This window comes from Felis catus, chromosome F1 (genome assembly GCF_018350175.1).
Source record: "Felis catus isolate Fca126 chromosome F1, F.catus_Fca126_mat1.0, whole genome shotgun sequence".
Lineage (NCBI taxonomy): Eukaryota > Metazoa > Chordata > Mammalia > Carnivora > Felidae > Felis > Felis catus.
In genome coordinates this window covers 67,687,741-67,714,935 of record NC_058384.1, presented here as the reverse complement: position 1 = coordinate 67,714,935, position 27,195 = coordinate 67,687,741, and the positions used below count along the sequence as shown (strand labels likewise).

General features: G+C 41.9%; 1 protein-coding gene across 9 annotated transcripts in view; it reads right to left on the bottom strand.

Moving 5' to 3' along the window:
• ASH1L (ASH1 like histone lysine methyltransferase) overlaps positions 1-27,195 on the bottom strand; it is a 196,213-nt gene that overhangs the window by 119,180 nt on the left and 49,838 nt on the right. For all 9 annotated transcript variants that reach the window (XM_045048735.1, XM_045048741.1, XM_045048736.1 and 6 more), the window contains exon 3: positions 8,775-13,332. In XM_045048735.1, coding sequence (XP_044904670.1) covers positions 8,775-13,332 — 4,558 coding nt within the window. The remainder of the gene's footprint in view (positions 1-8,774; positions 13,333-27,195) is intronic.

Sequence of the window (27,195 nt, the reverse complement as noted above, 5' to 3'; positions counted from 1 at the left end):
ACAGTTCCTACAGAAGAACACAGAAGAATGAGCTAACCACCACACAAACATCATTTATAAAATGATGAGAGCTGTTACTCCTTTTAAAGCTTTATGCCACTTAATTTGTTTAGTCCAAATTTGCTCAAGTGATTATCAGTTTGCCCAGCTAGGAAACAAGGCAAGGTCAGCCACCTGGCTCCAGACCACACAGGAAGGAAGATCCTTCCTGCCTGTGCCCCCGATCTAATTTTATTTTCCTCATATGCACATCAACATAATTCATAGATATGCCTGCTTTATGCCAACAAACACGAAAAATCTACTCAATCCAAATCGTAAGAATCTGTTTTATTTTTTCTTTAGTTATTAGAGATAGGCTTCCCTCAACAATTAGTACTGTTTAAAAAAAAAAAACTAAACTAGTTGTTTTGGTATAATGTTAAATTTATGGAAGATAGTACAAAGTGAGACTTCTCACACAGCCCTTACCCAACTTCCCCTAACGTTAAGTTAACGTCTTATATTTTAACTATGATACATCTGCGAAAACTATGAAATTGACATTAATATGATTTTTTCCACATATGTCTTTTTCCTGGTCTAGGGGCCAATCACAATATCACATTGTATTTAGTTGCCATGTCTCAATCCTCTCTCATCTGTGACAGTTTCCTAATCTTTCCTTGTTTTCTCAGGTCCTCGACACTTCTGAGGTACACTGGTCACATATTTTGTACAATGTCTCTTTTCTTGGTTTTAGTATTATTAGACCAGGGTTGTGTTTTTTAAAAGAATACTGTGGTTATAAGTTTTGGAAAGAACACCACAGAACAAAGTTCCCGGCTAATTACATCAGAGGCTACCTGTTATCGGCACGATTCATCATTGATGAAGTTAAACTTGCACCCGGTTAAGGTGTGGTCGGTCTGCTCATCTCCTTCACTGCAAAGTTGCTATTTTCCCCTTCTTGTCCTCTGTTATGTGGCATTAGGTCACTAGGTGCAGTCCATATTCAAGAAGAGGGGAATTAAAGTCCACCTCCTTGAAGAGGCTGGTCTACATATACTATTTGTAATTCTTCTGTAAGGAAAATTTGTCCCTTTCTTCCACTGATTTAATTGATCATTCTTTTTTTTGTTTGTTTTTAGATAAGCTCTATGCCATACATGGGGCTTGAAACTTGTGATCCCGAGATCAAATGTCGCATGCTCTTCCAAGTGAGGCAGCCAGGTGCCCCATACGATCACTTAGTTACATCAACATGGAGTAATGGGTATTTGCTGTATCTTTACATTATAATCCAATACTGTCACTTAATAGTGACATTATTATTATTATTATTATCATCATCATCTGTTGCTTACATTGTTCCTGCTTTGGCCACTGGGAAGCCTTTTCATGATAATAATGTCCAGAAGGTAATTGGCAATTTTGTATTATATGGCACAGTAGGAAGTCCTATTTTGGGTATTTTAACAGGATACCAATTAATGTATAATGAATCTGTCTTTAAGTTATACACAGAAAAAAATATCAGCTGAAGGCCGAGGCCAAATTAAAATAACAAAGTTTAGTTATGCTCTTTGTACACTTTAAGAATAATTACCATGTGACGTCGAAACAATCACATACTGAGAAATGCAAATATCTCCTTGACAGGATGTGTAATTACGAGTACGTAATAAACCAGCTGGAATTACCACAAAATGTAAAGCTGTAAGAATCTTAACGGTCTGCACTTCCTCACTTCCCGTTCGTTCCTGCACCCCCAGAAATCGAACATTTACCTCCACAGAAACCACTGTGAGCTCACAGGTGATCATCGGCCAAAGGCAGCCTCTATTCCCAGCCTCTTCGAGTTGACCCCAGCAGCACCTGACATTCTTGTCCCCTTAGCAGTGTGGTGCGCCCAGCGAAACAGGACCACTTCTCACGGCTTCAACAATCACTTACCTACAACTTTCCTCTTCAGGGTGATTTCTCCTCTGAGCTACAGATGCATATATCCCACTGAACAGCATGAAACCCAAATCTGCCTTTTATCTCCAGCCATCTCTTCTGAGCGCCTCCTTTCACTTAATTACACCGCTGTCCAACCCATTACCGGAGGGGCATCCTGCAGACATTCTAAAATCTTCCCCTTTCCTCGCCTCTTTTTAACGATTCATTCATTCATTCATTCATTCATTCATTCATTCATTCATTCATTCATTCATTCATTATTTTTGAGACAGAGAGAGACAGAACATGAGCAGGGGAGGGGCAGAGAGAGAGGGAGACACAGAATCCGAAGCAGGCTCCAGGCTCTGAGCTGTCAGCAAAGAGCCCGACGCGGGGCTCGAAATCACGGACTGTGAGATCATGACCTGAGCCGAAGTCAGACGCTCAACTGACTGAGCCACCCAGGCGCCCCCTCCTCCCCACTTTTTAAAATCTACTTCTTCTGAATATGTTTTCTCCATCACTACCTTGGTTCAGGCCCCCATAAGATTCTGCTGGGGCAATTTCCAAACTAGTACACCTGATCTCTCCCCAGTACATGTACCACAGTGTTGTCAATTTAATCTCAGCAAATCATCCTGCTTTAAAACCTTTAACTTCCCATTGCCCACAGGGTAAACTCTAAACTCCCTACAATCTTATATAATAAACAAGAGGCTTTATGATCTGTCTCCTGTCTTTCCAGTCTCATCCTGTGGGTTCCATATCAGACTGTAAACAGTTATCTAAGCACACTATGAGGTCACTAAGACCCTGAAAAGCTTCTTTCTCTGTAAGAAATAGTCTTCATCCTTTATTCTTTGCACACTAAACTAAAAACTAGGAGTCTTTCTAGCTCCTCCTAGGTGAGCCCCTCTCTTGTCTGCCCCCAAAACATGTTGTGAACATATCTTTAGGAGTAATCAGTCAGTATTTAAGATTTGTTTTTTTAATATTAAAAAAATAGTTTTAACACTTATTTTTGAGAGACAGGGCACAAACAGGGCAGGGGCAGAGTGAGAGAAGGAGGGAGAGGTAGACACAGAATCCAAAGCAGGCTTCAGGTTCCGAGCTGTCAGCAGAGTCCGAGGTGGGGCTCAAACTCATGAACCATGAGATCATGACCTGAGCCAAAGTTGAATGCTTAACTGACTGAACCACCCAGACGCCCCACGTAAGTTTTTTTTTTTTAAGAAACTTTTTTTTTAAAGTTTATTTATTTTGAAATAGAGAGAGAAAGAGCTTGCGTACACACATGTGTGGGAGGAGCAGGGAGAGAATCCCAAGCAGGCTCCATGCTGTCAGCACGGAGCCTGATCCGGGGTCGACCCCGAGAACCATGAGATCATGACCTGAGCCAAAACCAAGTGTCAGATGCCCAACCAACCAAGCCAGCCAGGCACCACTGTTTAAGATTTTAGGTGATCTCTACACACAAAGTGGGGATCGAACCCACAACCCTGAGGTCAAGAGTAGCATGCTGTACCTACCCAGCAGCCAGGCGCCCCTGGAGCCATGGATAATTATTTGTAAACATGTCTATGTTCTCTGAGTAAGTGTAAATTCCTTCTGGCAGCAAATCACATCTTACTCATGATTTTATTCCCTGCTCCTGGCAAACAACAGACAATAACTGTGGAAGGGATAGCCATCATCATTAATAATTAAAATAAAAAAAAATACATAAAGCTGTGCCAAAACAAACCAAGTTCTGACTTTCAAAGAGACTAAATTAGAAGATACCCCAGGCTTTAGTTAGTAATTTTTTCTTATAACTTTCCTTAACTAAAAATCGTTTTCTCAACTGGTTTTAAGAACTAGGATACGTAACCAGTTTTCATGTCTACTTGAAAAAGTTCCTAGTAGAAAATCAAGACACATTTCTACCCACTTATCAAAAGAGTAATTGTGAAGAAGACGGAGAGGCTCCACGAATTTGCGGATTTGTGATACAATAAAGAATGTATCTGTTCTCTGTCTGATTCTTGGCTTCAAAAACCCTTAGAATTTCCTGAGTGATAGAAGGGTCTTTGTTATGCCAAAGAGCTGACTTAAGGTGGACCCTGGGTAGCCTCAGGGTGGGGCTGCTCACTACAAAGACCAATCACAGGATTAGAGGGCTGAAATTTGGGGCCAGCCCTATCTACAGTGGGGGGGGGGGGGGAGTGGGTAGAGATAGGGTTCGAGCACACAGCCAGTGATTTAATTAATCATGCCTATGTAATTAGGCCCAATCAACACTCTAGACACAAAGGCCTGGCATTGCTCCCTGGCTGGTGAACACAGTGGTGTGCCGGGAAGGCGACACACCCTGATCCCACAGACAGACACCGGGAGGGAGGCTGTGTGTCCTCCACCCTAGGCCTTGTCCTGGGAATCTCTTCAATTCCTGATCTGCATTCTTTATGACAATAAAACTGTAATCCTACGTACAGTGGTTTCAGTAACTTCTGAGTTGTTCTACCAAATTATCAAAACTTGAGGGTTTGTGGGATTGTGGGAAGCCCCAAATTTGCAGCAGTCTAGACAAGAGTGTAGGTGGACTGGGGTCACTGAAACTCGCTCCGGCACAGGAAGTGGGGGCAGTCTTTGAAGGACTTTGCCCTTAAAATTGCAGGGTCTTTCCTCAACTCCAGAAAACTAGTGTCAGAACGGTGACTTCAGAGATCTTAATGTTTCTGTTATTTTTTTTAAGAGGAAGGAGACAAATTCTTATTCTTAAGGCAGATACTTTCCCACGTTAGACGTGTACCTCCTGAGGACCCTGAAACCAGGCTCACATCCATCCTTTCACCCCACCTCCTGTAGCCAGTCTCCTGGGTGACTTTAGCGTTTGCGTGGCTAATACGTTCAACCACCCTGTCTGTCAGCTCGCTTCACTTCCACCTCGATTTCCCTACCTGTTACAAGCTCCTTCTCACAACTCTTAGATTAGAGGCCTCAAACTAAAATGTTCCTTGGAGACAGATACACTGCTTCAATATCTGAACTGAGCCAGATATGGCACACCACAAGGAAATGGTGTGGACTGAGACGAATTGAATAGCGCCTGCCCCAACAGAGAAGGGGGGGTGGGGGTGGTGCCATTGATGTCATCCAGGAAATGGGGATTAACTTTTGCCAGATGTTCTGCTTTTTATTTTCCTTTCTTTCCTTTTTTTTTTTTTAATTTTAATGTTTATTTTTGAGAGACAGAGCATGAGCAGGGGGAGGGGCAGAGAGGGAGACACAGAATCCCAAGCAGGCTCCAGGCTCTGAGCAGTCGGCACAGAGCCCGACGCAGGGCTCGAACCCACGAACTGTAAGATCATGACCTGAGCCGAAGTTGGACGCTTAACCGACCGAGCCACCCAGGCACCCCTGTTCTGGTTTTTCTTTTAAAGGAAAGCAGATTTCTGAACTTTGTGTGAAATCTCCAGAGTTTTAAGCCTTGGCAATTAATTTTTAAAAAACTGAAGAGATCACAAATGGTTACAGACAAACCAAAGGGTGATGGCTTTTAACCACTGCTTCTTTATTACTTTTTTATTTCAAGTTTTTATTTAAATTCTAGTTAGTTAGCATACATGGTAAATAACCAATACTTTATTTTTTTATTTTATTTAATTTTTTTTTAAATTTTTTTTTCCAACGTTTATTTATTTTGGGGACAGAGAGAGACAGAGCATGAAGGGGGAGGGTCAGAGAGAGAGGGAGACACAGAATCTGAAACAGGCTCCAGGCTCTGAGCTGTCAGCACAGAGGCCGACGCGGGGCTCGAACTCACGGACCGCGAGATCGTGACCTGGCTGAAGTCGGACGCTTAACTGACTGCGCCACCCAGGCGCTCCCAAATAACCAATACTTTAAATGGTGCGGTTCCTCAGGGCTGTCTGAGGCCCCGGATTCCGGGTCTATCCCCTCCTTCGGGGAACATCATCCATCACATTGTGACAGATCAACAGACATATGAACGCAGCAACTGTTTTGTTCCAGTGAAGCAAACCAGCTCACACACAACTGGTAAGCAGAGGAATACCAGGATGATATGGTCACTGAGCAGGCTCACACACGATCTCAACAGAGTGAGCCAGGGAGCACTGCTCCTCGTCAGAGCACCAGCCACAGATCACCCAACACGTGCTTTCCCCAGATCTTCCTGCAAAAGAGCCAAACGAGGACGAGAAAGCAGAACCAGCCGTATCTAGCATCACTTCTTTTATCTGCCAGCGACATGCTTTTGTGTCCACAACTGAGCGGCTCTGACCCTTCTCTAATTCCCTTCTATCAAGTTACCTTCGTCTTTTCCTGAAAAGTTAAATGCTATGTTTACTGTAGTCTTTCTTTCTTTATCAAACAATTTGTCTTTTTAACTGCTGCTGGCATTTTCTAGAATTATTATTTTTCTTGGTGCTCTGGGTACAAAGTTGCACACATTTTGAGAATCTGCTCCCGACTTTATCTTTTCTAGAAGCCCTTTTATTTTTTGTAAGTGATACTGACAGTTTCTCAGAACCTCATAGTGAAACACCCCTATCTCCAGCCAAAACATCTTTATTGAGCTCAACAATCAGATCTCCAACTGCCTGCTGTCTCCCCGCTTGAATGTTCTAAAGATGTTCTAAGACATTCCAAAGTTCACGTGTATTAAAAAAGCAAAGTGTGCTTCCCTCTGTATGCCTCCTCCAGGTGGCACCACGCCGACCCCTGCAATGTCCCTGCAGGGGTCTGCCCGCACCACACGCCGCACCCCCCCCCCCCCGCCACCGACAGACTGCCAACCTCCCTACAACCAGCTCTCTCCTCCACAAGTGAACGTTCACACACGAGCCAGAATGATCCTTTAAAGAAGCGACTCTAAAATCAGTACTCCTCTGTCTCTTGCCCAAGCCTAGTGTAAAACCTAAACTCTCTGAACACGGTCTGGCTGCTTTCTTCACCCCCAATTCTCGCACCGTCCTGTGTTCCCTGTCCTGCCACCGTGACCCGGCCACCAAGGTCTTCTAATATATTTAGGTATTAGATAGTAAAGAGTATACCTAGATACTACTCTTTCTCAGCCCAGCATCTTCAAACGTGCTCTTTACTCAAACTTCAGCCTGAGAAGCGGCGGCTTCTCATCCTTCAAGCTTCAACTTTTCATCCTTAGGCCGTAACCAGTAACTTTACCTAAACAGGCGCCCCCCTCCCGGTAACGACCCATCCTGACACTGTAGTATTAACTTGACAGCATTTCCCCCCGATTATGCCTTTCCTTGTGAGCTTACCACTCTACTATTGGTCTTGTGTCACTAGGGCTGAAAGTTCACGGGGCCTGACCTCATGTCTTGACGCCAGTGACTGGAAGAGTGCCACACGTTCTAGACTTTAACAACTAAGTGAGGGAGTCAATGAGTGAGTACAATTGTCTCCCCAGCTAACTGCTGCTCGGCCTTCAGGTAACAAACAGTTTAGAGTCACCTTGTCAGGGACGGCTTGCTGAGTCAGGCCCCCTTCCACACTCCGTGTTTTCTTTTCTTTTTCTTGCTTGAACGCTCTGATCACATCTCTAATGACATTTAACATGTACATTTTTGTTCATCGCCTATCTCCTCCTCTGTAAGTCCCATGAGAACAATGTATTTGTGTGCCTTATTCCTCACAAGAGCCCACAAAGTAGTGCCTGACAAACTGACACTCAGTGACTTATTCATCAAAAATTTGCTGAATGAACCTAATTAAAACTTAGGAATTTTTCTTCTCTTTATTACATCGTTAGAAACTAAAGAATGCTCAGTTTCTCAACAAAAATGGCTTTTTCAAAATTTCGTGAATAATGAACATCATAAGCAAAAACACATTAAAGGGGTTTATCATTTCCTATAATGCCTAAGTTTTTAATCTTTTGGGGAATGATTTTACCAATTAACATCTGCGCACTTACAATGCGCAAATCACTTCAATACACACATTATAATCTCATTTACTTCTCACGATAACCCTATTGTTACCATTTTATAGGAAGAGGTATGGAGGCTTAGAGAATTGACTTGGAGAATGTGATGCAATTTATAGATTTTTCCCCTGAAAAGTACGCACAAGCACACATACACATGACTGTACTTATAACTCTATAGAGGTTCCGCAGACTTCCTAGAGTTACCTACAACCAAACCCCCAGAGCTGAGATCTCTGATAAACACCTTCTCACTCACAGATGCCTTCTTTCTACATGAATGGGCAGTGCTTCCACTTTCTTGTTTCCTATCTTTGTTTCAGTTCTTACGAGCTTCGCAGGTGTTTCAAATGTATCATGCAGATTTGTTGTATGTCATTTCATATGCGACTGAAGCAGCTTTTGTGAGGATACCTAGAGATCACTCTGCAGAATGAAGTCCCTTTTACGACGTTGATAATTTTGAAAGCCTAGATTTTTATTATGAGACACACTGGGTTGACATTTCTTCCTGTAACATAAACTCACTTGTAATTACTAGATTAGAATATATTAAAAGTCCTGCACAGCTGCCAACAACACCCATGGGCCATTTCTCCCTAAAGAAACTGTAACCGCCTTTTTGCGTAAGAAAGAAGAATCATTTTTCCTGGTTTCCAAAACTTGAGTGTTGTTTGTTTTTGTAACGGTACCTCTTCTCAAAATTCAGAGTTAATGCAAAGACAGGCCTTATCTTACTTCTCACATGTACCAAAAACAAGAACGCTGAAGATACCATGCCACATCTATTTATACAAACCAAACCGTTAAGAGTTCACATACACGCATCAGGCAACCTGAGGGCCAAGTCCTCTCCTTTCCCAACACAAACAACAGGCAGCGAAGGAGCCCTCCTTACCTGTCGCGGTCGGCACTGCCCTCTCGCCGGAAGGCAGTGGCTCCTTCCTGTGAGGCCGAGTGAGCGAAGTGTCCTGTGCAGAAAACAGTCCAGGACTGTCAGCTAGTCTCTTCCGGCCGCTGGAGTTCGGGTTGGGGACTCGGCAGCTGCCTATTGCACTTGTGAAAAGGTTTGTATGCTCATCGCTGCTGGCCGGGTCAGAGCTGGGAGTGAACCCTCCCAGGGATAAGCTCGGAGAACTCTCTGAACAGTCGATCTGTAAAGGTGTTTGCAATCCCAAAGCCAGTGGACTAGATTCTGAAGGCTCTCGGTGGACCCACTGTTCTTCTCGATTTATTAAGCTTTTCGAAGGAGAGAGATGAGGGCAGGACATATGACATCGGTGCTTTTCCTTATGCTTATATCGCTCTCCAACAGTTTCCTTCCCAAATCGATAGCGTTTCAAGGACTCCAAAACAGATCTGGAAGAGCCGGCGTCCATGGAAACCTGGGGTTGCTCAGAAGAGCGGTGTTCTCTGTGCTTGTGACGGTGCCTATGTTTGTGCTCGACCATCCAACCATAGGCCATCTCGGGAGGGACGCTAGGGTAGGTGCTCATGGAGAGGAGAGGAGTCCTGCTGGTTGTGAGAAAGGCCTCCTGTCGCAGTAGCTTATGCTTTTTCTTATGGTATTTGGTGGGGTTGAGAAGTAAGTGACCAGCATGCATGTAGGAAGGAGGTGGAAGCGGAGGAGTGAAAGAGGGAGACGGAGGAGGGTAGAGAGTGGGGGGGTACCTTCCATAGTAACCTAGTCCCAGGGGAGTGGCTGTAAGGGGTGACGGAGAGTAAGGCATGCCGTAGGACGGATAGAATCCTGTACCGGAAAGAGGAAAACTAAGGCTGTGCATGAAGGGCATTTCGGCCATTGCCTCCCTCATCTTAGGGGGTCTCCCTCTCTTCTTTTTTAAGTCAGGTTTTCGAATGTAGTGCAAAGGGTCCAAGGGGAAAGAAGGATGTGTATAGAAGCTATTAAAGTTGATGCGAAAAATAGTGGGCAGCAGGTCTCGGGGGATAAAGTGATGACTTCGATGGGTGATTCGAATTTCACTCAGACGACTTATCAGTTCCTCCAGATCTGCAATAAAGTCTGGATCCTGTCTGCTTCGGAGCTGGGGGTATTTCTTTTTCCGTTTTCGTTTCTGCCTCTTCGTCTTGTCATAGCTGAGGTAATCGTGATTCCTGCGCTTACATTTGTGTTTATGTTTTTCTTTAAGACTGCTCAGGACTGTAGAGGTTTCAGGGGGAATCAGAGAAACATGTTCAAACGAATGCCGCCTCTTTTTCTGTCCACAAAACTTCTCTGCTCGGTCCGAAGTGCTGTTATTATCGGTTCCGATTCCACTATCGCTGGGAATGGTCTCGTCGCTGTGAGACTCACTAATGGGAGAAGGAGTGGCCTCCTTCAGGGAGGTGAGTTCACTTAAGTGGGAGGGAGAATTCGGCAACAAAGTAGGAGGAGACAGTCGCCTCCTCCCCTTTGAGGCCTTCTTCATTGCAAGCGTCTGGATCATACTGCCCTGTCTGGAGTGTAAATGCAGATACGGCACTGAACTGGGTTCCACGAAGCCCGCGTCACTGCTCACAGGGCTCTGACCCCCACTAGTCCCAGAAGACTGGGAGCACACAGGTGACGGGAGAATCTCTGACCCACTAGCAGAGGAGGGCAGCAAAGGGGGAAGGATCTGTCCTAATGCCGAGCCAGCTGCCTGCTGAGCAGTTTGCTCAAGGACAGCAAGGCTGGTAGGGCTACCAGAAAGAATGCCGTTTAAGACAGTTTTTGGTTTTCGACCCCTTCTCTTTCCTATGTAAATGGTTCCTTTCTTGCTGACGTTTATCTGCTGGCCCAATTTAGAGCCAAACGTGGCGGCAAGACTGGACACTGTATTATGGAGTTTGGATTGCACTTTCCCTTTATTACTTGATTCTACGGAGCTTGACAGAATCTGATTCAGCAGTTTCTTCCTCTTCAAAGTCTTCATTTTATTTATTTTGCGGATAATTGTTTTCATTAGCTGTCCGTTGTTTCTCTTGGTCATTTTTTTATCTGGATCCATCTCTAGGTCACTCATGCTGCAGACAGCGGGCCTATGCCTGTCGTCCAGATCGTCTGGGTCCTGAAGCTGATCCTCACTCTCAAAGAAATCACTGCTGCTCCGATGGTTGTCACTTTCAGACTCCAGCTTGCTTGGACTCTCGGTGGCAACAAACGGAGCCACGGATAGTACAGGTGGCTTCATCTTGACTGGTGACCTCATCTGCCTCTTCGGTCTGCCTCTCTTTTTCGGAAAAGGAGACACAGAAAGACTTTGCTTGAAGGAAGGAATTTCGATTTCTGGCTGTAAAATCGGGGGTTCCTGTTCCTCCTTAGACTGCAAAGAAAACACTTTAGAGGCAGGGATTTTTAAAGTCCTTTTGGGTGGCCCTTCCAGTTGAGGCATCTCCTTAGCTTTAGGTCTTCCCCTCTTGGGCTTATAAATGTCAGACAAAAGGTCACTAGAGACACACATACTGGAGGAGAGCTTGTGAGTAGCAAAAGCCTTGTGAGCGGGTTTTTCACTATCAGTTAGGAGAGCAAGAGACGGGGCCGTGGACTTGCTCAGCTTTGGCAATCGGCGTTTCAGGAAGTCATGATCTACAAACGAAGATGGTCCGATGTTTTTCATAAACTTGGCTGGCTCAGAATTACTACCTGATAGTGAGCTACACGCAACATTCTTAAAAAGCTCTGATCTTTCTAACTCTAGCCCTTTGGGAGACCGGCACGTGCTTCTCGCCACCACTTTAGTCCACCGAGGTTTCCTTCCTTTCCGTTTTTTCAATGGTTTCGACTGCAAACTCGCGCCTAGGCTTTCAGCCACTTGGCAGTGTTTGTCCGACGCACCTACTGCACCAAGTTTTAGAAAGGGCTTGTTACTAAATAAACTAGTGAAGTTAACAACCGAAGGGGTAATTGCGTGAATACTGGAGTCGGAAGTCAAACTTGGCTTTTTTCCCAGGGAAGAGCTTATTCTTGGAATATCTAGATGCGTGGTTTTTGAATCAGTTAGCTCTTTATCAATCCCTTTACATTCGATGTTCATGCTGTGACCCACGGACCTATGACCAATGTTCAAGTGGGTACTTTCAGGAGTAAACTGGTTCTTTCCAACAGATTCAGAAATTTCTTCCATTAATTCTGTGGAAGGACTTAAAAGCAATGGATTAGGGGCCAGCTGTGAAGTTTCAGGGGGACTTCTGGTTAGAGGGTTGACAGATACGGTGGGCGATGGGGACGGGAGACTGCTCTCTCCTACTGCACTGAACGGGGATTTTGCTGTGGATGCGTCTGAAGCAGCTCCCATTTGAAAGTCCGGAGAAGTGCAGTACACGGGAGGTTGCTTTTCATGCTTTGAGGTTTCATAAGGCCCCCTGTCACTGGATGAGAAACCGTCTTGCTGAATGCATGTTCCTTCGCTGAACATTTCTTTCTCCAAATTGATGATTTCTTTTCGAACTGAGAACTTTTCCAATATGCTTTCTTTACTCTGCCGTATAACATTCTTCTCAAAAGTTTTGCTGGTGGTGCTGTCTTTCAGGGATTCAGAAAGTTCCTGACTTTCATGACTACTGATGTTTGTACTACAAGAAGCCTTAAGTGGTTCCTGAGTGGGGAGCAGTGCTTCGGCTTTAAGGTTTATGGCGTCTTTACTGACCAGGCCTGCCATAGAGCAACTCACCAGTCTCTTTCCCATGTCCTTGTTAACTAATCCCATTGCTGAATTTGCTACAATCTTCTTTGCACAGTCCTTGGCCACTAGGCCGACAGTAGAACTCAATTTCTTTCCCAAGTCTTTATTAACCAGCCCAACCACAGTGCCAAGTCCTAACTTCTTTCCAGAGTCCTTGTTCACTAACCCTGGAACAATCCCAATTCCTAGCTTCTTTCCTGAATCCTTGCTCAGCAGTCCTACTGTAGTGACAGTTCCTGGCTTTCTGCCTAAGTCTTTATTAATGAACACCGCCGTAGTGCCCGTTCCTAGTTTTTTCACAGAGTCCTTATTGACCAATCCTACTGTTGCATTAAACACTGGCTTTTTCCCAGGATCTTTAGTTACCAATCCAACTGCTGTGCTGATGGCTGGTTTTTTTATTAAGTCCTTATGTAGTATTCCAGCTACAGAGCCAACGCCTGCTTTCCGGATCAAATCTTTGCTAACCAATCCCGCAGCAGTGCCAGTTCCCAACTTCTTCGGTTTAGTCTTGGAAGACTTAGAGGGAGGGCAAGTTGCGATGAGCTGTGCCAACTTCTCCGTTACACTCGTTCCTCCATTAAGTAACGCTCGGTCCTTTAAATCAGGCTCCCGGCTCCCAACAAGAGTAGATGATGTTGCATTAATGTAATCTGTCATTTCTGAGTGTACTGGAGACAGCTTCTTCGACAAAGGACTGTTTTCTCCCTGTGAATGAAGACGGATGCCTTCTTCGGATTGGCATTCAATGGCTGCAACATCACCTGCTTTCTTGTACAACTTTGAAGGGTCCTAAAATTTGAACAAGAAACAGGTTTCAGAGAGAGTAAACCTTGTATCACACTTCGGTTTAGCATTAAAACTGAACAACCTGACTGATCACTTATCAGATAAAACATAGGCAAGAGTGCTTTATTTAAAAAGGTTTATTTAAAAACCTAACTAATGTTAAACACCATGTCACCATATAGGAGTTCCTCTGCTGCTGTATCAGAGGCTAGCAAAACGTTACCTGTGCTGACTCTCAACCACACACACTTATATATTACTCAACATTTATTTTTTTTTATTTTTTTATTAAAAAAAATTTTTTTTCAACGTTTATTTATTTTTGGGACAGAGAGAGACAGAGCATGAACAGGGGAGGGGCAGAGAGAGAGGGAGACACAGAATCGGAAACAGGCTCCAGGCTCTGAGCCATCAGCCCAGAGCCCGACGTGGGGCTGGAACTCATGGACCGCGAGATCGTGACCTGGCTGAAGTTGGACGCTCAACTGACTGCGCCACCCAGGCGCCCCTATTACTCAACATTTAAAAATAACCTGATTTTTTTGACATTGTTTGAAAATGGCAAATTAGCAATCTACTCTTACCTTAGACTGAACATTTGCATACAAACATCTTATTTTTAAAAAGATAAGTATTGTTAGTTACAATACCCAATGGCACTCTTTTAAAATAATAGTTCACTGGGGCGCCTGGGTGGCTCAGTCGGTTAGCTACCTGACTTTGGCTCAGGTCATGATCTCCTGGTTCGTGAGTTTAAGCCCTGCATGGGCCTCCCTGCTTTCAGCGCAGAGCCCACTTTGGATCCTCTGTCTCACCCTCTCTTTGCCCCTCCCCCGCACGCATTCTCTCTCAAAAATAAATACACGTTAAAAAATACATATTTAAAAATAAAATAAAATAATTGTTCACTGCCTACCTCCTTCATTGATAGCAAAGATTTCAAACCAGTGCTGTACAACCCCTAACCTACTTCCACTCCTTTAACTCATTCTCAATTATAGTTTATTTTTATTTTTTCAATGTTTATTTATTTTTAAGAGAAAGAGTGCAAGTAGGGGAGGGGCAGAGAGAGAAGGAGACACAGAATCCGAAGCAGGCTCCAGGCTCTGAGCCGTCAGCACAGAGTCTGATGCAGGGCTTGAACCCACGAACCGAGCCCAAGTTGGACGCTTAACCGACTGAGCCACCCAGGTGCCCCTCAGTTATAGTTTTGAAAGAACAGTCAAGTTCTCTCTTAATGTGAGAGGAATAAAAAAGACAGTAAAATACATTCACATTTTCTATACAATGCACTTTTATATAACATTTAGGGGGCATCTGGGTGGCTCAGTTGGTTGAGCATCTGACTCTTGATTTTGGTTCAGGTCATGATCATGAGTTCGAGCCCCAAGTCAGGCTCTGTGCTGACAGTGAAGAACCTGCTTGGGATTCTCTCTCTCTCCTTTGCTATCTGCCCCTTCTGTGCTCATGCTTTCTTCCTCTATCTCTCTCTCAAAATAAATAAATAAACCTGAATAAAAAGATTTGTATCACATTTTGGAGTTGGAAGTAACTTTTAAGTCATTAACATAAATTGTTACCCAATTCATGAATTCTCACCATATACTTCACAAGTGAATTAATTACTTCACACAACAATCTGTTTTACTTTTGGATAACAATTAAAGAGTTCTTTTTTTTTTAGGAAAGCAAAGCTGGAGGCATCCCGATTCCGGACTTTAAGCTACATTACAAAGCTGTAGTGATCAAGACAGTATGGTACTTGCACAAAAACAGACACATAGATCAATGGAACAGAAAAGAAAACTCAGAAATGGAACCACAACTATATAAGTCAACTAATCTTCAACAAAGCAGGAAAGAATAACGAATGGAAAAAAAGACAGTCTCTTCAGCAAATGGTGTCAGAAAAAACTGGACAGCAACATGCAGAAGAATGAACCTGGACCACTTTCTTAGACCGCACACAAAAGGAAATTCAAAATGGATGAAAGACCTAACCACGAGACAGGAAACCATCAACATCCTAGAAGAACACAGGCAGCAACCTCTTTGACCTCCGCCGCAGCAACTTCTTACTAGACACGTCACTGGAGGCAAGGGAAACAAAGGCAAAAATGAACTATTGGGACCTCATCAAGATAAAAACCTTCTGCACAGCAAAGGAAACAATCAACCAAACTAAAAGGCAGCCTACAGAATGGGAAAAGATATTTGCAAATGACATATGTGATAAAGGGTTAGTATCCAAAATCTAGAAGAACTTCTCAAACTCAACACCCAAAAAACAAATAATCCAATTAAGAAATGGGCAGAAGACATGAATAGACACTTTTCCGAAGAAGACAGCCAGATGGCTAACATGCATGAAAAGATGCTCAACATCACTCATCAGGGAAATACAAATCAAAACCACAAGGAGATACCACCTCACACTTGTCAGAATGGCTAACATTAACAACTCAGGCAACAACAGATGTTGGGAGAGGATGCAGAGAAAAGGGAAACACTCATACACTGTTGATGGATGTGCAAACTGGTGCAGCCACTCTGGAAAACAGTCTGCAGGCTCCTCAAAACATTAAAAATAGAACTACCCTACAACCCAGCAATTACACTACTAGGTACTTATCCAAAGGATACAAAAGTACAGATTTAAAGGGGTACACATGCTCCCCAATGTTTATAGCAGCGTTATGAACAACAGTCAAATTATGGAAAGAGTCCAATTGTCCAATGACTGATGAATGGATAAAGAGGTGGTATTTGTATGTATGTGTCTATATATTAAAATATACGCATAAACTTATAAATATATACATACAATGGAATATTACTCAGCCATCAAAAAGAATAAAAGACTAGAATCTTGGGGCGCCTGGGTGGCTCAGCCAGTTAAACGTCTGACTCGTGATCTTAGCTCAGGTCTCGATCTCAGGGCCATGACTAAGCTGTGTGTGTACTTAAAAAAAAATAATAATAACTGAATCTTGCCATTTGCAATGATGTGGATGGACTAGAGTGTATTATGTAAGCTAAGCAAAGCAAGTCAGTCAAAGACAAATACCATATGATTTCTTTCATATGTAGAATTTAGGAAACAAAACAGATGAACATATGGGAAGGGGGAGAAAAACAGAGAGAAAGATAAGAGACTCTTAATGATAGAAAACAAACTGAGGGTTACAGACTGAGGGAGGGGGGTGGGGGGATGGGATAGATGCGTGAGGGCACATTAAGAGGAACACTGGGTGTTGTATGTAAGTGATGAATCACTGAATTCTACTCCTGACACCAATATTACACAATATGTTAATTAACAAGAATTTAAATAAAAATTTTGGGGAAAAAAGGTCTAAAGAAATAAAAAAGATTTATTTAAATCAAAAATATGAACTTCATTTGACACTGTCAGGGAAAACAAATAATTTTTCTCCCATGTTTCAACATAGATTTTCTTGAACAACTGAAGTATAATTGACGTAAAGAGTTCTTTTTAACCATGAAATAAAAATGAAAGACTTGAACAAATGGAAATACATACTGTGTTTGTGGATAGGAAGACATAAGATGACAATTTTCCCAAAACAAATTTATAAATGTAATGCTATCCCAATAAAAATACCACCAAAATTTCATTCAGGAGTAAGAAAAAATATAAAATTCTTTTGAAAAATTAGACAAGCAAGAATAACTAGCAAAATCTTAAAAAGAAGAAAAGCAGGGGTACAACTGTACCAAATGTAAAATTATTTTTTAAAGCTTCTATCGTTAAACAGTACAGAACTTACACACAAAAAGACAGAAGAACCAATGGAAGAGGGCGAACAACAAAAAACAAATTCAAGCATACCCAGACATGTACCGCATGTAAAATGGTGTAATTTCTATAGAAGGGAAATGGGTAATAACTAGAATACCATATGCACTTAACTACAGGAACCCCACCAGTAGGAGATCAAATTCCTACTGGATTAGATTTTTGCCAAGCTACGCTGGCAAAAATATAACAGCTGCAGAAAACTATAAAATGTACCACTACTTTTTAAGATTTTAAGTGATCTCTATATCCAACGTGGGGCTCAAACTCACAACTCTAAGGTCAACAGTTATACTTGACTGAGCCAGCCAGGCAACCCCTACCACCATTTTAATAGCAAAACTCTAAAATAATTATCTACAGGAGAGTGGCTGATTAAACCAAAGGAATGTGTATAAGAGAGTACTATGAAACTGCAAAAAAAAAAAAAAAAAAAAAAAAAAGCTCCAAAAAACAAGACCCCAAAAAAGGAGAGACCAACCAACTGCTGTGTGATCCTCTTTAAGAATACGATGTTAAATGAAAGAAAGAATTAGAACAGTGGCTATAAATATACCACCTTACATATAAAGAGGAATATGAATATATACACGTATCTGATCACATTAAACATGGAAGGAAAAAACCGAAAGATTAATAAAAACGGTGACCTACAAGGGGAGGAAAGAGGCCTAGATGTCAGACTTCTCTGCATCTACTTATGGTTCTGACTTTGCAATTAAGTACTTTAAGTATTTAAGAAACAAAATTATATCATATAGAAAAATATTCCAAATCTCTAAATCTTGAAAACAACGTAGACAAATATATCTATCAAATTAAGTACACAGCTACATGGAAGACGATTATTTTGAATTACTTTAAAACAGCCTTTGGACAATACATTTTAAAGACAAAATGATATCCACAAGAAATCTTAAATTCCATCCAGGGAGACTGATATTAGTGGTAATATTGGTATAATTACTTTGAACCCAGATAGATGGATAATTGATAGATATATAGATCAAATATGTTACTATGTGAATGTCATTAGGAACCAAATTTTTTTTTTAACGTTTATTTATTTTTGAGACAGAGAGAGACAGAGCATGAATGGGGGAGGGTCAGAGAGAGGAAGACACAGAATCTGAAACAGGCTCCAGGCTCTGAGCGGTCAGCACAGAGCCCGACGCGGGGCTCGAACTCACGGACCGCAAGATCATGACCTGAGCCGAAGTCGGCCGCCTAACCGACTGAGCCACCCAGGCGCCCCTAGGAACCAAATTTTTGTAAGAAAAAAAAGGAGACACAATATAAAACCAAAGAGATTAAAACCCCTATAATTTCAAGTTGAAATATTAGAAACGTACAAAGTCTTTAACACACACCCACACTTTCCCCCTTATCTCTATCAAACTGCCTAAATACAATGAAAATCCAGTAGCAATGAACACCTCTAATACCCAGGACTGTGGTCTCTACCTATCACTTCCCAGTAAAAAGGGAGGAACCAGCGTTCCCTGAAGAACAGACTACATCCAAGTATTAGATAGGAAATGTAGCACAAGAGGATCCTAGTGATGGATGGACGTAAATAGATCTCTGAACTTGTACTAGTCACTCTACTCTTTAATTTGAAATTTACCATAATGAAATGTGTTCATTAAATAAGTTCTTCCTAAGGGGCGCCTGGGTGGCTCAGTCTGTTGAACATCTGACTTCAGCTCAGGTCATGATCTTGCGGTCCGTGGGTTTGAGCCCTGTGTCGGGCTCTGTGCTGACAGCTCGGAGCCTGGAGCCTGCTTTGGATCCTGAATCCCTCTCTCTGCCCCTCCCCCGCTCATGCTCTGTGTCTCTCTCCCTCAAAAAGAAATCAACACTAAAAAAAAAAAAAAAAAATTAAAGTAAGTTCTTCCTAAGAGTGATGTAAAATCTGCCCTTCTGCAACTATCACTTACTGGTCTGAGTCTCACCTTCTCAAATCACATAGAATAAGTCTAATTGCTCTGCTTTCCAGCAGCTTCTCACCCCTGTGATCTCAACCACACAGTCAACCTTCTGCCCCAAATGGTTTCACTTCTTTCTGGTCATTTTCTGACGGACGCGTTTCAGTTTCTCAACACTCCTCTTTACTTTATGGCAACTAAAGGAGAACACAATTCCACCAATAGTTGATCACCTCAGAATTAAGGAAACTTAATTATCTCTTTTGGACTAGACTCTTACAATTTTGCCCAAGGGGAAAATGACTTTTTTTGACAGTCTCCTGTACAATTTATAAATACTAAGCTTGTGATTAAACAAACCCCTTACATTTTCCTCCCATTTTACTAAGAAACAATAGGCTCATTCTGTACGTTCATAGTTACTTTTCAACACTTAACAATTAAGAGGCTTTATAAAGTACTTTGAAATATATTTGTATCTGAAAACTACATTTCTTTTTTATTTTGTTTTATTTTTTACTTTTTAAAATTTACATCCAAATTAGTTAGCATAGAGTGCAACAATGACTTCAGGAGTAGATTCCTTAATGCTCCTTACCCATTTAGCCCATCCGCCCTCCCACAACCCCTCCATCAACCCTCAGTTTGTTCTCCATATTTGTGAGTCTCTTCTGTTTTGTCCCCCTCCCTGTTTTTATATTCTTTTTGTTTCCCTTCCCTTATGTTCCTCTGTTTTGTCTCTTCAAGTCCTCATATAAGTAAAGTCATATAATATTTATCTTTCTCTAATTTCACTTAGCTAATTTCACTAATAATACCCTCCAGTTCCATCCACGTAGCTGCAAATGGCAAGATTTCATTCTTTTTGATTGGCGAGTAATACTCCATTGTATATATACACCACATTTCCTTTATCCATTCATCTGTCGATGAACATTGGGCTCTTTCCATACTTCGGCTATTGTGGATAGTGCTGCTATAAACATGGGGGTGCATGTGTCCCTTCAAAACAGCACACCTGTATCCCATGGATAAATACTCAGTAGTGCAAATGCTGGGTCGTGGGGTAGTTCTATTTTTAGTTTCTTGAGGAACCCCCATACTGTTTTCTAGAGTGGCTGCACCAGCTTGCATCCCCAGAAAACTACAACATTTCTAATGTTAAAACTTACCTGTAAAAATCCATCTTGTACAAACTGAGACTATGTACAGTGAAGTGGATAAAGTTAACAACAGTGAACGGAAGGAGCCAGAACAAATGTTTATACTATATAATCCCATTCAGGAGGCCCCAGGGGGCTCAGTTGGTAAAGTGTCTGACTCTTGATTTCAGATCAGGTCATGATCTCACGGATTGGGAGTTTGAGCCCCACGTCAGGCTCTGTGCTGACAGCATGGAGCCTGCTTGGGATTCTCTCTCTCCCTCTCTCTGTCCCTTCCCTGCTCATGCAACACTCTCTCCAAATACACACGTAAACTTAAAAAAAAAAAAAAAAGTCAGGAAAACAGTCCCCCGTGCTATGAGGCAGCGTGGTGTGGGCGGCAGTGAAAGGGAAGGAGCATGAGAGGGTTTGACAGGTGCTGGCAGTGTTGTAGCTCTTAAACTGAACACTGGCCAGAGGGGGTACTGTGGACTGTGAAGATCCATTGAGCTGTCACACGATTTATGTGTGTTTATACTTCAATAAAAGTCATTTTAAAAATTCTGCCTAAAGTGGAGACATATACAGTTCCCATATCCTGCTAAAGGACTGTACTCAAGTCTGGGTTTTTGTGTCTGTCAGAAATATTAACTAAAATCAGCCTAAAACACTATCCCACAGTAAACGGTCAATGATGAAAAGAGAAGAAAAAAGATATACGCAGATAATTTAGTTTTGGTTTCAAAGATCTCTTCTTCCAAATTCTGCCACTGGATAAAGTGAGTCAATGAGATTATATTAATAAGACAATGCAAATAGGCATATAATTTTTTTCAACACAAAAATAGCTTTACTCCAAATATAAAGTTAGGCTTATTGTGAAAAGTGACAAAAGTACTACCATCCATGGATAAACACTTTTACATTTCAGATCTTTCCATCACATGCACAAAAACACATGTACATCCTTGTATAAAAATGGTCCAAAAATGCTTTTTGTTTTGTACCTTGGTTAACTTAAATGCTACAAGAAGACACCTTTCTGTGCAAACAAATCAGGAATTAGACTACTGATTCAACGGTTTCACAACAGTCTGCAGTTCGTTAAATCAACCTACTTGCTGCTTTTAAAATAACTTCTGGTTATTTATTATTATAAATAGTATATGATAAACATCCAATTACATAAATCTTTGCTATTGTCCAATTATTTCCTTCAGAGAATTGTTAGGTCTAAAGGTATAATATATAGAATAAATACTTACACATGTTGACCAGCTATGCACCAAAGAGGGGAAAGATTATTTCAAAGGGAAAAAAAAAGTTCATTACAAAAATCCAGAATGGGGGTGTCTGGATGGCTCAGTCGGTTAAACATCTGACTTCAGCTCAGGTCATGATCTCGCGGTCCGTGAGTTCGAGCCCCGCATCGGGCTCTGTGCTGACAGCTCAGAGCCTGGAGCCTGTTTCAGATTCTGTGTCTCCCTCTCTCTGACCCTCCCTCTCTCATGCTCTCTCTCTCTCTCAAAAATAAACACAAAAAACCCCAAACAAACACAGAATGTATAAAACAATACATTTCTACAACTCAAGATAATACTTTATGATGTGTGATATTCCATACTGTTAGGCAATGCTTCTTAGAGCAGAAACAACAATACCATCTGATAGCCTGATCCTGATAATTCTGAAATTAAACACTGCCAATTCGGGTGATTTGATTAGAGCCATCTTCAAAAATTTTACTATCTGCCATTTCCTGTTCTAGTAAGTTCATGGAGTTCTCATTTCAAATGCCATTATTTCTAGTATTACTTACTATTTAAGTTCATTTTCAAATCTACTTGTTATTGTCCTGTTTTTATCAAATGGCTTTTGCCCACTTTACACATTTAAACCCCCTCCAGGGGGTCCCCACGCTTACAGTTCTCTGGTTGTAAAGGCCACGTGTTCCTGTGCTAACTTCCCTGCTGCGGGCCTGGGCTCCCGCACCGGCCGTACTGTTTTCTGTCTATGGTTTACATTAAGCCGTGTGAGTTTTCTGGTGAGACATCAATGTTCTAAATGTGAAGACAAGGTCAGTGCTTAAGATTTCACAATCTACAATTTTTTTTTTTTTTTTTTTTTTGCATTTCTATTTACATTTCATTTATTACCTGTTATTGGGAACTTCTGGTGACAGGACTTTGCTGGCCGTGTGTACTTCTTCAGCACTGAAACAACTGTTAAAAGGTCCTGGTCCACATTATCTTTCTAAATTGTGGAGTTTATCATTACTGATTTAGAAGAGCCCTTAACATGTCAGAAGTAAGTTCTTTTCTTCTGCCGTGTTACACTTATTTCCCTCAACTTATCAGTTGTCTTTCCACTTCCTATTAGATTTCTTAAAGAAGTTTTATGCATTCAAATACATACGAAAAACTGTACTAAGTACGTCACACACTCTCTCATTCAATCCTGACTGTAGTAACTGCTGCCGTTACTATAATTGACTTCATTAAATAGAAAAAAGAGAACAGTGTAGATATTTCCTGCCCAGCATCACCTAACCAGTTAAGTGACTGAGCCATGATTTAAACCTAGTCTCATTTCACAGCCAAAGCTCTTAGCCATTATGTTCAATAAAACAGTCTCTCCAGCTCTAACGCTGTTGTCACAGATTACTTGGAAAGGTCATGTCCTTCTGAAGACAACAATCTTCCCTTCATCTTCAATGAATTTTTTTTCTTTTTGCTTTAAATTATTTACCTGACTTGAATTTTGAAAATAACCTGTGAGTAGGTAAGCAGCCTTTACCTCAGAAGGTCTGTCTGTTTCGAGGATTTCCATTATGCACTTCATGTTCATTCACACTCGGGTCTTTCTTTAAGCTCTCCATTTTACTTCATTCACATTTACGCTTATTCCCGAGCCACTAATACAATGTATTGATATTCTAACTTTATAAAAACTTCTAATACTTGAAAAGACTCATTTTTCTTTTTTGTATTCCTGCAGAATTTCCTTGGGTTATTTTATAGTATTATGGAGATATAATCACATACCATAAAATTCCATCTTTTAGAGCACAAGTCCAAGGGTTTTTAAGTTCATAGACTTGTATATCCCAAATCACTAATTTTAGAAGATTTTCGTAAGGTTTCCTCATTATTTTTGCATATATATACTTAGCGGTGGCCCTGAGATCCATTTAAAGTTTGAAAAAAATTCTAAATGTCTTTAAGTGTATGTGTATGTGTATGTGTGTGTGTGTGTGTGTGTGTGTGTGTATGAAAAAAGATATCTCAACACTAACATTAGCTCTACGATAAGAAAGCAATTTTATCTAGTGAAAGTTTTTAGTATTACTGGATATTTATAATCTTATTCAAACAGATCCTAAACACTTGCTGTCAAGGTTATTTCTTAATATTTCATAAAAAATGTTACATACATGAATGAATTTTTTGTTAGTTTTTCTAAATTGATGATATTCAAAAACACTACTGATTTTACTTTATAATCTTGAATTCTTGCTTAATCAGGAACTCATTTTTTTCAGGTACTTATTAAGTACCTACCGTTTAAGTGCAAAGAATAACACCAGTGGAAAAAATTCCTTTTAACATGGATATTTCATTCTAATGCATGAGCAGGGGAGAGGCAATAAAAAGAGAAGTCAAACAGTCAGTATTTCAAAGGGTGAAATATGCTATGCAGAAAATCAGAGCATGGAAGAGGAGGAAACTCTAGGGTTGGAAATGATTTACAACATTAAAATAGGGTGACAGTAAAGTCCCAATTGAGAAGATCACAATTCCCCAGAAACCCAAGGGCAGTTAAGGAGGGATTTATATACCTGAGAAAAGAATAATACCCCAAAGATGAAACAGCAAGAGCAAAGGCCCTGAGGCAGGAGGTGCAAGGGCAGACTTCTGTCAGTCCAAGAGAGGGAAGGGAACACCAATAGAAGGTTTTATGTAGAAGAGGTATGTGACCTAATCCTTCATTGGACAATATATATTGGGTGTATACTCAGTGTTGGAGATTTGTGAAAGAATAAAGACAAAAATCCCTGTTCTCACATAGCTTATATTTTAATGGAAGAGGAAAACAATAAAGAAAAACACAGATTTTCAAAATATTATTTGCTAAAAGGTGGTGACCGTTCTGGGAAAAACTGAAGGCTACCAAGAGAGCCAGGAGTCTGCCAAAAACGGGGCTGTGGCACTGGGCGAGGCCTCACTGGCAAAGACCTCAAGTGAGGAAGTGATGAAAGGGAACACCAAGAACACTGGTGGGGCAGGACCTGAGCAACTGAATGGGGACAGGAACACAACATGTGCAGAGGGGAAGATCAGGCCGACGTTTTAGGCTGTTACCGAGGCTTGAGCTTTTACTGCCTGAAAGGGGAAGCACTAGGAGGTTTTGAGGTGGAGGAAGGGCAGAAGGGTGACAAGATCTCATTTAAATCTTCCAACGCGCCCTCCCTCTAGTTGCTTTCCTCCTCGTGCTTCATAAAGTGACCAGGGTCTTGTTAGCAACCCAGAGCAGTTATCCTGACAAGAGATGACAGCGACCACGGACCAGGGTAAAACAGTGTACGTGACGAGAAGATCAATCACAAAGACTGTGGTGGAGGACGGAAAGTAAATGTCAGGAGATCAGTCTGGGACATGTTAGGACTGAAATGCCTTCTAAACACCCCAGTAGAGGAGTCTGAGCAGGAAGTTTCAAATCTGAACGGCGGCACATAGATATTTAAAGCCCTGAGACGGGCTGACATAACCAGGTGAGGCACGGCCACATTAACAGATGAAGAAGAACCAGCAAAGACTAAGGGGCCAGAAGGTAACAACAGGGGGAAAAAAAAACTTAGCGTGAGTGAACATGCGGTACCCCGGACGTGAGGCCCAAGGGCTGCCACCCCAGTGCTGCTGGTGGATCAAAGAGAAATGACAGCGTGCATCCAGCTACTGGACGTGGCCCCACGGGGTCACTGGTAACCACGCAACAGCACTTTCTGGAAAGAGCGAGAGCAAAAACCTGACGGGAGTGGGTATAAAAGAGAACGGGCAGAGAAAAATGTGAAGTCAAGTAAAGAACAACAAGGGAACTGAGAAGTAGGCGGTCAGAGTTAGAAGATAAAGTGGAATCAAAGCAGCGTCGTCTTTTTTTTTTCAAATGGGGATAACAATGGCATCTTATTCTCAAAGGAAAAACAGCAGTGAGAGAGATGAAAACCCTCATGACGTTTAAAATATATGTATGTCTATGGATGTATAAAATCTCCTAGAGAGCCACCTAGTTCCACTGGAATTTGCTGAATCATTTTGTCCTTCATTCTGTGACATGAAATGCTACACTTTTCATGAACTGAATTCTTTTGTTTTTCTTTTTGAGAGACAGAGGGTGTGAGTGGGAGAGGGGCAGAGAAAATCTTAAACAGCCTCCACGTCCACCCAAAGCCTGATGCGGGGCTAGATCCCACAAGCCTGGGACCGTGACCTGAGCTGAAATCCAGAGTCGGACACCTAACCGACTGAGTCACCCACGCACCCCCACGTGCATATACGCGCGTCTGTTGCTATATACTCCATTCTGGGTCACTGATTTTCTGTCTGTCCATGCACCACTACCACAACGTACTGGACATTTCAACCTGGTTTCATGTCCTGGTAAGACAGATTCCTACACGTTACTGCTCTTTTCAGCAATGTCACTGCTGCTTATTTTTCCATATAAACCTGGTAAGCAACTTATCTAGTGCCAAAAAACCTATGTCATTTTAATTTTCATGGTTAAATTTGCCAATACCCCAAAGAAGTGAAGTGAGGGACTCGTGCTGATATCTGCGCACTGATGTCCACAGCAGCATTATTCACAAATAGCCAGCAGGAAGATGCACATCCGTCCACGACCACTGGCAGGTGAAGGACAGACAAAATGTGGCATACGCATACAACTACTTATTTTCAGACTTAAAACAGAAGGCGAGTTTGACATATGCCATACAACATGGATGAACCTCGAGGACATTAAACTAAAAGGAAGCAAGCCAACCACAAAAAGACCAATGCTCTAGGACTCCACTGATAGGAAGTACCTGGAGTAGTCAAATTTAGAGAGACACACAACAGAATGGCAGCTGCCACGCGCTGCAGAGAAAGGTAGTCACTGTTCAGTGGGGCACAGAATTTCAGTGACGGGAAGACTGAAAACATCCTGCAGGTGGACGGAGATGATGGTTTCACAACAATGTGAATATAGTTGGTACCCACAGAACTGTATATGCAAAACTGGTTTAAAAGGCAAATTTGGGGACACCTGGGCAGCTCAGTCGGTTGAGCATCCGACTCTTCAGGTCAGCTCAGGTCACATGATCTCAGGCTCCTGGGATCTGGCCCCGTGTCGGGTTCCGTGCTGAGGGTGGAACCTGCTCGAGATTCTCGCTCTCCCTCTTCCTCTGCGCCGCCCCCCACCCCCGCCCCGCTTACACTCTCTCTCAAAAGAATTCTGTCCAATTTGAGGGCATTATGAATATTATTATTTTGGTTCTGAATTTTGACGTTTGAGAACACCCCGAATTTTATCCTCCAGAGGTAACTTGATCCTTTGATCTGGATCGCAAAGAGATTCTTAGCTTTACTGATAAAATCTAAGACTGTAACTGTGGTTTCCACGATAAACACTCAGGCAACGATATTAAATGAGACCTAACACGTCCTTTCAGTCTATTTATTGAATAGACTTTGTATTTCTTTGTATTATGCCTTTAACAGTAAATCTAAATAAAAATTTCTGCCTTCCTCTTTGAAGGTATCAATTATGCTATCTTATATATCTTCTCCGTTACCATATATATCACACATTGCCTAACCTTTTGAACTTTGTTCATTTCCATTTTGTTCCTTCTTTCCCACTGTTTTCGCACGTGCTTCTTCTAATGCCACTTTTCTATAACTGACTGTTTGCCTTCCACTCATCTCCTACTGTG